The sequence below is a fragment of the Penaeus vannamei genome, chromosome 11, assembly GCF_042767895.1.
Source record: "Penaeus vannamei isolate JL-2024 chromosome 11, ASM4276789v1, whole genome shotgun sequence".
Classification (NCBI taxonomy): Eukaryota; Metazoa; Arthropoda; class Malacostraca; order Decapoda; family Penaeidae; genus Penaeus; species Penaeus vannamei.
Window position 1 is genome coordinate 7,146,751 of NC_091559.1, and position 12,500 is coordinate 7,159,250.

The 12,500-nt window shown below is 45.4% G+C and overlaps 1 protein-coding gene across 3 annotated transcripts in view; it reads right to left on the bottom strand.

The window, feature by feature from the left end:
- The window catches only part of LOC113810593 (extracellular matrix organizing protein FRAS1), a 255,690-nt gene that overhangs the window by 70,125 nt on the left and 173,065 nt on the right, over positions 1-12,500 (bottom strand). For all 3 annotated transcript variants that reach the window (XM_070126951.1, XM_070126950.1, XM_070126949.1), the window contains exon 2: positions 572-1,469. In XM_070126951.1, coding sequence (XP_069983052.1) covers positions 572-674 — 103 coding nt within the window. In that variant the 5' untranslated portion in view covers positions 675-1,469. The remainder of the gene's footprint in view (positions 1-571; positions 1,470-12,500) is intronic.

Below are 12,500 nucleotides of genomic sequence, written 5' to 3' on the forward strand. Positions count from 1 at the left end.
CTTCTACTTCATGTAAAGGTGATGATGATGTGATGAGAATGATGATGATAATGATGATAATGATGATGATGATGATGATGATGATGATGTGATGATGGTGACGATGATGTGATAATGGTGACGAAGATGATGATGATAACGATAAGATAATGATGACGCTAAGATAATGATAACGATAAGATAATGATAACGATGATGATAATGGCGATGATAATAATGAAGATATTGATAATGATAACGATAAGATAAAGATAATGATAACGATGATGATAATGGCAATGATAATACTGAAGATATTGATAAAAATAACGATAACGATTATGCTAATGAAATGTCAGAATAAAAAAAATTAAATAAGAACAACAACAATAGTAGACGAAGAATCCCAGATCAAAGAATAACAATAACGGCATAAATTAAACAAATATTCTCGCACCCGCCGCCATACCTCTTCTCGAAGAACGTGTTCGGATAAGCCGAGTTAATTCGCAGCCAAACAAACGCAGGCATTCGGACACTCTCCTCGCCGGAACCTCTAATATAACAACAACAGACTTCGCAGCTAACATACCTTGAGTCCCAGACGGTGTGAAGATGACGGTGATGGTGAAGATGGTGATGATAGTGAAGAGAGGGGAGGCGGTCGCCGAACTTGAAGTAGGCCTACCCTTCATTTTCGTTTTTTTCTCTTTGTCTTTCTTTCTCTTGTCTCTGTCTCTTGTGTTCTTTCTTATTTCTGGGTCTTTCTTTCTGTTTTGTTTTGTTTATGCGTTCGTTTCACTCTCTTTTGCGGGGGAAATATATATAGATATTTTTTTCTTCTTCAAGTATGTATCGGTTCACGTAATATATTTTCCCTCACCCCGTTTTCTCTTTTACGGGGTAACATTAATTTTTTTTTACCTCCTTCATTGCAACCACTTCGCTCACATTACACTCGCACTATAAACACATATACGTAGCTTAACGCAACAATTAACCAGTTTTTCTTCCTTTCTTTCTCGCTTCTCCTTCACCTTGTTTTTCTATCCGTCGAGGTAAAACCAGGAACTCAAAAAAAGAGAACTATAAAAAAAATAAAAAAATAAAAACTTTCCAAAGGTGTTCTCCCGTAGTAAATATCTTGGGTGGTGACGGCGTTGATGGGTGGCATGAGAGGCTGCCAACTCCAAGGGAATAAAGAGCTAACACATGCTGCACTTTCCCCTTTCCTTTAAAAATTCTCCCTCTAAGGTTTTTCTCTAGGCTGTGGATCCGCCGCCATCTTGGACCCGCGCACAGGAGTCGATATATAAGTTTGATTTCGTTTTGTTTTCCTTTATCAATCGATTCTCGTCCTTTTCTCTAACTCTTTCTATTTTGTTTTTTTCGATTTTCTTCTATCTCCTGTTTGGATGTGGTTTTCTTTTTCGTTCACGGGTATTCATTACTGTTTGTTATTGTTTATGGTTTGTGTGTTAGAGGAATCACTGTAAAATGGAGGGAGAAAATTTGGAAATGAGTTAAGATTCTTTAAATATGTAACAAAAATGATAATAATAAAGAATAATAATAAAAATAAATGAATGACATACGTAAATACTGTTCTGTGGTATGTCTACAGTCCTTTGCTATATTAACTGTGTTCTGCGGTATGTCTACAGTCCTTTGCTATATTACATGTTTTATTCCCAAGATACTAGAAATTCAGTTAAACTTCATGAAAGTTAATTATAAACTTTACAAATGCGATCTATATCATGTGCTAAATGTATACACCATGAGTTAGCTAGTCTTACTGCCATTCGGACACTGCTAACTCATTGCTAAGCTAGTGGTTTTAAAAACACCGAAAAAATATCTAAGTACGTTTTGACCTTGAAAAAAGATAATTAGGTATCATCTAATATTACTTAAACAGGAGAAATAGATGAACAGACATTTCTTCATCAAATTCTGCGATTTTCATTTAAAAACAAAGATGAATCAACATCTTAATATTCATAAAGGACTTCAAGCCTTATTTATTTTTCATCGAGCCCAAGATCCACCGTATAATATGAGGTCAAGAATCAAAACAGTGTTGCTCTTTGCATCAGCTGCTCCCCCCCCCCCAAAAAAAAAAAAAGATGTATCACAGCAGATTGCAAGAGAGGAAGGAGGAGGAAGTCTTATCGTGCTAACGAAGGACCTCCTCCATAAATTTCAAGGAGTGTGCGCTTAAATCAAGTGTTCAGTACAGGGCCTTAAAACATGTTATTATAAACGCGGCAAGTATACTGCGAGGACTGATTGTGCTTGCGGTAATGAGGTTGGCAGAGGTTTGGACACCAGTGCATCCTGCTTGCTTTGCTTGCTCTCAGCTGGTTGCCGCACCTGGAAAGAGAGGAAAACAATATTAGAAATAGAATTTCTTTACCATATTGAAGGGAAAAATTCTAGATATAACATTAACTCGAAAGCCTACATGAATATAGAATTAACTAAATTTATTAATTAGAATAATAGAAACAGCGAATATTAATCCTCAATGGCAACCGTTTAAGATACACCAGGAAGATCCCCATCAGGTTTCCGAAAATGGTCACAGCCGTCTTGTTGCTACAGAGTCGATATGCTAAAAGTCAAACGGCAGATAACGCGCACACTTTGGCTTCACGACGCGAGGTTATCTCCGCCGTGAAATCGCACAGATATAACACTAAACCTCCCCGTGATAACCTCTTGACGTGCCGGTCATTTGGTGATAGATCGAGAGGGCCTTTCCACGCGACTGTCTTCGGGTCTCTCCGGGTCTTCTTTGTCTTTGTGAACTTCTCTCTCTGACCTTTGCTCTCCCTCCCCCCGTCCTTACTTCCTTTCCCCTTCGCTTCTCTCTTCTTTCGGTTCGACGGCGTTGATGGGTGTTGTGTCTTTCTTTCGCTGTCTCTTTGTTTGTCTGTCTGTCTGTCTGTCTGTCTGTCTCTGTCTCTCTCTCTCTCTCTCTCTCTCTCTCTCTCTCTCTCTCTCTCTCTCTCTCTCTCTCTCTCGCTCTCTCTCTCTCTCTCTCTCTCTCTCTCTCCCTCCCCCCTCTCTCTCTCTTGTCCGCCATCTCCTTTCCTCTCCTTCCCCCTCTTCCTCTTTGCTTTCTGTCTCTCTCCTCCCTCCTTCCTCTCTCCGCATGTATCTACCGTATCCATCTACCCTCCCCTTCTTTATCTCCATCTCCCTCTCAATTTCCCTTTCCCCATATGCTTCTCCTCCCTCTTTCCCCTATCTCCCTCTCTCTCCTCCCTCCTCATCTCTCTCTCTCTCTCTCTCTCCCACTTCCTCCCTCCATATCTACTCATCCATCTCCTACCCTCTCCCTCTCCGTCTTCCTTTACTTCCCCCTCCCTCCCTCTCTCCGTCTTCCTCTACTTCCCCCTCCCTCCCTCCCTCCTTCCCCCTCCCTCTCTCCCTCCCCTTCTCCGTCTTCCTCTACTTCCCCCTCCCTCCATCCCTCCTTACCCCTCCCTCTCTCCCTTCCCTTCTCCGTCTTCCTCTACTTCCCCCTCCCTCTCTCCCTCCTTCCTCTCTCTCCCTCCCTCCCTCCCTCCCTCCCTCCGCATCTACCGTGGCCATCCCCCTCCCCCCTCCTCCTCTTCTCCGAGTGAGACATCAACCTCAAGAAAGGGGCGTTTCGTGACGTTAACTATTCTCCCTTACGAAGTACCTGGTTTAAAACCGCTATGTTGTTTGTCGTGCTGAGCTTCCTTTGTGGATAGAAGGGATAAGTGAGGGTCGAGATTGAGAGAGGGAGAAAGGATTGCAGTAATGATAAAAATAGTGAATGGTGAGGGTGATGAGGATGAGGAAGAATCGCATTAATGATAAAAATAGTGAATGGTGATGGTGATGATGATTGGAATGATGATGAGGATGAGGAAGAATCGCATTAATGATAAAAATAGTGAATGATGATGGTAATGATAATTGGAATGATGGTGAAGATGAGAAAGAATTGCATTAATGATAAAAATAGTGAATGATGATGGTGATGATGAGGATGAGGAAGAAAATGATAATGATAATGTGGTAGTGATAATGATAATAATAATAATAATAATAATAATAAAAATAATGATAAAAATAATAGAAACGATAATGATAATATCATGAAAATAAAGTAGAATGAAAGAGTAAAAGAGGGAAAGATGCAAGGCCGCAACAAAAACGGTTTGAACTGAGTCACGTGCATCTGATTCTTTTTTAAACCGAGCAAAACCGAAATAACGGTCTTTTTTTTCCCGCCAAATCGATCCAAGCACTAACTTCAACCTCTCCTTTGCACAGTGTGTTGCGCTTTGGAAATGTGTGTCAGCGCATTTCCTGAATTCAAGAAATAGATAAGGAGATTCGGTCCTCCATAAGTGAAACGCTATATTAGACTTGTCTTGCGAGAGAGAGAGAGAGAGAGAGAGAGAGAGAGAGAGAGAGAGAGAGAGAGAGAGAGAGAGAGAGAGAGAGAGAGAGAGGGGGAGAGAGAGAGAGAGAGAGAGAGAGAGAGAGAGAGAGAGAGAGAGAGAGAGAGAGAGAGAGAGAGAGAGAGAGAGAGAGAGAGAGAGAGAGAGAGAGAGAGAGACTTGTGTTTGCAGTATATTTTACTCGTGTAACGTCTTGTCGCCATCATTCAAAAAGGGGAATTTCCTCTTGTATTTCTTTGGCGGTTTCTCAAGAGTATATGCGTTTGTTTTGTTTTTGTTTTGTTTTGTTTTTTTTAAGGGTTTTCTAGAGCAGATGTATTTTCTTGGATAAATTCTGTGATATTTATTTGGGTATTTTAATTTTTAAAAGTTGACAGTTGGTTGTATAAATTCACCGTTACAGCAATAATACTCGCAATTATATCGAATATACTAAAAATAATGATAAGAAAGAGAGAAAATATGTAAAACAGAAAAATAATCACATCGTTATGATATTTTTCTCAAACAACTGCAATACATTTCTTGCAATTGCAGCTTGATACTTAATTTAGCATCAACCGCAAACGCGAAAAGGGAAAAAAGAATAATTTGATCATAATGGAACAATTAGAGAGAGCGGGACTGCCATGAGGAAATGCACACGTCATGAGGTGGTATTTTTGTTTTGAAAAGCGCAAAAGCAAAACATGAGGTGGAGGAGGAGGAGGAGGAGGAGGAGGAGGAGGAGGAGGAGGAGGAGGAGGAGAAGGAGAAGGAGAAGGAGAAGGAGAAGGACAAGGAGGAGGAGGAGAAGGAGAAGGAGAAGGAGGAAGGAGAAGGAGGAGGAGGAGGAGGAGGGGGGGGAGGAGGGGAGGAGGAGGAGAAGGAGGAGGAGAAGGAGGAGGAGGAGAAGGAGGAGGAGGAGAAGGAGGAGGAGGAGGAGAAGGAGAAGGAGAAGGAGAAGGAGAAGGAGAAGGAGAAGGAGAAGGAGAAGGAGGAGGAGGAGGAGAAGGAGAAGGAGAAGGAGAAGGAGGAGGAGAAGGAGGAGGAGGAGGGGGAGGAGGTTCGGGGGGAGAGTGGGAGGGGGGGGGGAGTTGTGACATCAGGGAACATCTGTGAGAAATGAGGGGACGAATTAAAGGGGGGAGGGGAAGGCAAAATTAATGAGGTTGTTGAAGTTGTATGATTTTGATTCTTAGCGAGTCCAGGTTTTCTTAGCATCGTCATGGCAATCGAAATAAATTACGCAGCTATATTGCTTCTATTGCACGATTTTACGAAGAAATATATATTTGCAATAATAAACCATATTGTAAATATTACACAGATAACACGAAAAAAAACATACAATTTTGTAACCTAAGAGAAATCTTGCAAAAACAATGGACTAAAAAAATCTATCGTAAGACCACACGCACAACTATCCCACATTGATTAAAACCACAACATAAATTCACAAGAAACAACATAGCAGTCCAAAGAGACCCTTTATCTAAGCGAGAAGTTCCGTCTCACTATATCACCACTGTACAAGCCCGTATGGTGACACTGCTTCAAGAAACACTGTCCCATTATTCGCTTCTCATCACCCTGTTTATCTTACAATATGTTCATTAATCTGTTGCCAAGTTTATCCGTGTGAAATTTACCGTTTCGTTTCTCTCCTTGTGTGTATTTGCAACTTACGTTCATGGCATTGTGACAATGATTACAAGAGGGAGAGTAATGATAAAAGTGTATTTGCAACTTACGTTCATGTCATTGTGACAACAGTGACTACAAGAGGGAGAGTAATGATAAAAAATACGTTAAGTTATTACGATTCTAATAATAATAAAAGTGTTATATATTTTTTTGCACTTTCGAGTACTAGACAATGTATTATTTGTCTTATAGTAACAAGAATAGAGAGACTGATGATAAATAATATCCAAAATAGAAATAGAAAAAGTTAGTGTAATATATGCTTTACTTTAGTCTTATATTTATTTCATCATCATTATCAATCTCTTTCGAGTACTAGACAATGTTTGTATTATTTGTGTTGTAGTAACAATAATAGAGAGACTGATGATAAAATAATATCTAAAATAGAAATATAAAAAAAACGTAGGGTTATGTATGCTTTACTTTAGTCTTATATTTATTTCATCATCATTATCAATCTCTTTCGAGTACTAGACAATGTTTGCATTATTTGTCTTATAGTAACAAGAATAGAGAGACTGATGATAAAAAATAATATCTAAAAAAGAAATAGAAAAAAACGTAGTGTTATATATGCTTTACTTTAGTCTTATATTTATTTCATCATCATTATCAATCTCTTTCGAGTACTAGACAATGTTTGTATTATTTGTCTTATAGTAACAAGAATAGAGAGACTGATGATAAAAAATAATATCTAAAATAGAAATATAAAAAAAACTAGGGTTATATATGCTTTACTTTTGTCTTATATTTATTTTATCATCCTCTTTTTTATTTTTATTTTTTTGCACCGCGCTTTTAACAAAGCCAGGAAGTCGATGGGGTTTTTGAGTCGTGTAATTAACTACGGCTAGTCAAAAAAAAAAAAAAAAAAAAAAAAAAATGTTCTGGGTATTACCCTCTTGGCGCTGACACAAAACTAGTTATTGTGTCATGTGAACGTTGGGAATCTGTCTGTCATGAACTTATGGTTTTCTATGTATGTTATGCATGACATACGTGCATGCAGGCACAAGGAACATGGACTTACATAGAAGTATGAATAAGTACACATTTAAGCACATCAATGCTCTGTCTCTCTTTCTCTCTGTCTCAGTCTGTCTGTCTCTCTTTCTCTCTTTCACTCTCACTCTCACGCTCCAACTTTCGCTCTAACACTCGCTCTCATGCTCCTCTCTCTCCCTCCTCTACCTCCCTACCTCTCTCTCTCTTTCTCTTTCTCACTCACTCTCTCTCTCTTTCTTTCTCTCTCACCCTCTCACTCACTCTCACACTCTCTCTTTCTCTCTCTCTCTCTCTCTCTCTCTCTCTCTCTCTCTCTCTCTCTCTCTCTCTCCCTCTCTCTCTCTCTCTCTCTCTTTCTCACTCACTCTCTCTCTCTATCTTTCTCTCTCACCCTCTCACTCACTCTCACACTCTCTCTCTTTCTTTTTCTCTTTCTCTTTCTCTCTCACTCTCACGCTCTATCACTCTCTCTCTCTATTTCTCTCTCTCTCTCTCTCTCTCTCTCTCTCTCTCTCTCTCTCTGTCTCTCTCTTTCTCTCTCTCTCTCTCTCTCTCTCTCTCTCTCTCTCTCTCTCTATTCTCCTTTTTCACACACAACGCTTTTCTAATCTCACCCTCAACCCCCTCCCTCTCCCCCTCTCCTTCCCTCAGACACACCCACCCCCCACCCTAGACACTTCATCACTCCTCCCCCTTAAACAAGACAACAGACAGCAGCCCCCTTCCCCCTCCCTCCCACCACCCGTGTCCAGTCATTACAGGCTCCGAGTCACTGAATTCCGTAAAGTTGATAAAGAAACTGAAAAAAAAGATGGAGAGAGAGAGAGAGAGAAAGAAAAAAATAAAAAATAAAATAGAGACACGAAAGGAACCGACAGCTTCTCCCTCCCTCCCTCCCTCCCCCCACCCCCCTCTCATAAAAACAAGAGGCTGGGTGGGTTGTGGTTAGGTGGGCGGGGGGGCGGGGGGCAGGGAAAAAGGGTGGGGAAGGGAGGGATTAGGGTTGTGGTGGGGCTGTAGAGGGAAAAGGGGAAAGGGGAAGTAAGAAGGGAGGGGGAAAGAAAGGGAAGGAAAGGAGGAGGGGGTAGGAGGAGGAAGGGTAGGGAGAAGAGGGGGAGAGGGAGGGAGGGATTGTGGTGTTGGTCTGTAGGGAGAGGAAAGAGGAAGGGAGGGAGGGAGGGAGGGAGGGAGAGGTTGTGTGTGGAGCTGTAGGGAAGGGGAAGGAAGGGAAAGTAAGGAAGGAAGGAAGGGAAGGAAAGAGAGGAAGCGGGAAGAGAGAAAGGAAGGGAAGGGAAGAAAGGGAAGGGAAAGGAGGAAGTGAGGAGCAGGGAAGGGAAGAGAGAGTAGAGGAGAGGGGAGGGAGGGAGGGAAGGTGTGGTCGGAGGCTGTACGGAAGGGATGGGAGACGGTGAGTGGAGGAAGGGAGGGGAGGAGGTAGCCCAGGAGAGGGGGAGGAGGGAGGGAGGGGAGGGAGTAGAGAAAGGGAAGGGAGGAGAAGAGAGGGAGAGAGGGGAGGAGGGAGAGAGGGAGGGGAAGGAATGTTGTAGTGGGGGTTATCGGGAAGAAGGGGGAGAGGGAGAGGGAGAGGAGGAAGGAAAGAGGGGAGGAGGGAGGGAGAGGGGGAGGGAGGAAGGGTTGTGGTGGGGCTGTACAGGAAGGAGGAAGGGAGAGGGGGAGGAGGAAGGGAGGGAGGGGAAGGGAGGGAGGAGGAGGGAGGGAGGGAGGAGAGGGATATGTGGTGGGGCTCTACGGAAGGGAAGGAAGGAAGGGAGGGAAAGGTAAGGGGAAAGGGAAGGGGAAAGGGAGAGGGAGAAGAGGGAGAGGGAGAGAGGAAGGGGAGGAGGAAGGAGGAGGGGGAGAGAGGGAGAGAGAGAGAGGAGGGAGAGAGGGGAATCACTGGCAGGAAAGCTGTACGGAAGGGAAGGGAAGATAGTGGCTGGGTAGGATGGGATAAAGGATAAAGCAAGTGAGTAAGGCAAGGCGGAGGAGGGGGCCCTTGGCATACCCGGGAAGGGGAGGGGGGGTACTGAGGTTGGTAGAGTGAAGGCTGTCCAGTGGGGTTGGTAGTGGAGTAGGAGTAGGGGTGGGCAGGGGCGGGCAGGGGGGGGTGGGGAGGCAGGGGGGGGGCGGGCACGGGCAGGTGGCAGGGGTAGCGAGTGTGGTGGCATAGTGGTGACGTGTGGGCGCCAGGTGTGGCTGTGGTCACCATTTCTCTTCTCTGTACACATGGATCTGCGAGGCGCGCGTGTGTGTTTTGAGAGAGAGAGAGAGAGAGAGAGAGAGAGAGAGAGAGGAGAGAGAGAGAGAGAGGAGAGAGAGAGAGAGAGAGAGAGAGAGAGAGAGGAGAGAGAGAGACAGAGAGAGAGAGAGAGAGAGAGAGAGAGAGAGAGAGAGAGGGAGAGAGAGAGAGAGAGAGAGAGAGAGAGATAGGGAGGGAGAGAGAGAGAGAGAGAGAGAGAGAGAGAGAGAGAGATGGAGAGAGAGAGAGAGAAGGTAAGGAGAGAGAGAGAGAGAGAGATAGGGAGAGATAGGGAGAGAGAGATTAGGGAGAGAGAGAGAGAGAGAGAGAGAGAGAGAGAGAGAGAGAGAGAGAGAGAGAGAGAGAGAGAGAGAGAGAGAGAGAGAGAGAGAGAGAGAGAGAGAGAGAGAGGCAGACAGACAGAGACAGTCAGAAAGTGAGTGAGTGAGTGAATGCATGTGTGTGTGTGTGTGTGTGTATGTGTGCAAGTGAGTATGTGTGTGTGTGCAAGTGTGAATGTATGTGTGTGTGTGTGTGTGTGCAAGTGTGTATGTGTGTCTGTGTGTGTGTGCGCATCTGCTGCTGTGAGTGTACAAAGCATTATGTGTCTGCAGATATCGTTACGTTTCTTTCCTCACCAAAAAGGGCGAATTTACATGCGGAGAGAAAGACAATTTTATGACCGCTTTTACGTTAAATAAGAGCAGTTATGACGCACACATGCATACACGTACACGGACGCAGATGCACACAAACGCACACACAGAAAAAAAACGCATACTTATAGAACACACACACGTGTTCATTCAGTCTCTCTCTTTCTCTCTCTCTCTATCGGTCTGTCTCTCTCCCTCCCCTCTCTCTCTCTCTTTCTCTCTCTCAGCAGAACAACTGCCAAACACTCTCCCTAACAACTCTCGTGTTATGGCTGGTCTCTCTGTCTCTCTCTCTCACTCTCCCCCCCCTCCCTCTCTGTCTGTCTGTCTGTCTGTCTGTCTGTCTCTCTCTCTCTCTCTCTCTCTCTCTCTCACTCACACACACTCTCTCTCTCTCTATCTATCTCTCTCCGTTACCATCATCAAGTCACTTAGCAAGTTCAAGGTGAGGATAACCTAAGTTACCTCATCCTTTTGAAATGTAAACGTTTGTCTCAATGGAGATGTCAAAGTCTTTTCTTGCTCTCCCTCTAACCCCACCTCTCAGCTTTTTCTGTCTCTCTCTCTCTCTCTCTCTTTCTCTTTATCACTACCTCTCTTCCTCTCTCTCTCTCTCTATCGCTCTCTCTCTCTTTCTCTCTCTCGCTCGCTCTTTCGCTCTCTCTCTCTCTTTGTTCCTCCCTTCCCCCCCTTTCTCTCTCTCTCCCTCTCTATCTCCCTCCCATCTCTCTCTCTCTCACTACCTCTCTTCCTCTCTCTCTTTCTTGCTCTCTCGCTCGCTCTTTCTCTCCCTCTCCCTCCCACCCCCTCTACCCCCTTTCTCTCCCTCTCCCTCACACTCTTCCTCTCTCACTACCTCTCTTCCTCTCTCTCTCTCTCCCCTTTCTCTCCCTCTCCCTCACACTCTTCCTCTCCCTCTCTCGCACACGTCGAAGGGAAAGAAAAATAGGATTCCTCGCCATCAATCAGCGACAAGTCAAAAGGTTCGGGGCAGGTCGGGGAGGGAGGGGTGAGGGAGGGGTGAGGGGAGGGATGGGGTGAGGGGAGGGGAGGGGGGAGGGAGGAAGGGGTGAGGGGTGAGAGGAGGAGGGTGGGGTGAGGGAGGGAGGGTCAGGGAGGAGGGATGAGGGGGCGAGGGTGAGGAGGTGGGAGGAATGAGGTGAGGGGTATGCGGGAGGGAGGGGGTGAGAGGGAGGGATGAGGAGGAGGGTCAGGGAGGGAGGAAGAGGAGGAGGGAGGGGTGAGGTGAGGAGGGTGAAGGGAGAGGAGGGGGGTAAGGGGGAGGGAGAGGGGTGAGGAGAGAGGAGGGGAGGAGAGCGAAGGGAGAGAGAGACGCAGGGAGGGTGAGGGGAGGGGCAGGAGGGGTGAGAGGGGAAGGGGTCGGGGAGGGAGTGAGAGGGAGGGGTCAGGGGAGGGTGGGTGAGGAGGAGGAGGACATGAGAGGAGGGGTGAGGGGAGGGGCGGGGAGGGGACGAAGGGGAGGGATGGGGTGAGGGGAGGGGTAAGGGGAGGGGGCAGGAGGGAAGTGGGATGAGGGGGGGGGGGAGGGAGAGGGGTGACTCCGACCAATATGTCAATTCCCGACAAATTTTAGGCTTAAAGACTTCAACCTCTCTCTGTTTCGGTTCCTTTTTTCGGTGGTCGGTAGTTTGGTAGTTTGGTAGTTTGGTAGTTTTACTCTGAATGAGCTGATAGTATTTTTTTTCTTTTATAAATAAATCTATTTCGGTTTCCGGGCTGGAAGGGTTATTATTATTATCAATATTATTCATTATCATTATTATCATTATTATTACTATTATTATCATTTTCATCTTTATCATTACGCTTTTATTACAGTATTTCGAATTTATTGATTGGAATTCACGAAAAAAGGATATCTATTGATAGAAATAACACACACACATACACATACGCACGCACACACTAGCGCGCTCATATGTGTATGTCTGTATGCTCTATATAAGTATACATGTATATATACGTATATAACATCTTTACGCACCTGTGTATTTATAACCAGACCAAATAAGAGTGAAGGAATGCACACACACCCCATGATTCACCCCCCTCCCCCTCCCCCCCTTTAGAAAAACAATAAACACACGGGGCCACAAATGCACAGACGCCCGAGGTGGCAGAAGGGGGTGGAAGGAGGGGGTGGCAGGAGGGGGTGGAAGGAGGGGGGGTAGGGCTAGGAGGGGGGCGCGGGCGTCGGCACTACAAATATTGGTTCAGAGGGACGCCGCCCACCTCGATCCTCCTCCTATAACCCCCTCCCCCCCTCCCCCTCCTCCCCGCCCACCTCTACACCCACCCTTCCTGACCTCACTGCATCTCCGACTTGCCCCTGCTTCGCCTACAACACTTAACTTCTGTACCCACCCCCTCACGCCCACCCTCTCCCCCACTCCCTTACCCCCACACCCTCTCATGCCCCCCACCCCATCTCGCCCACCCTCCTTACCGCGCCCACCCCCTCCT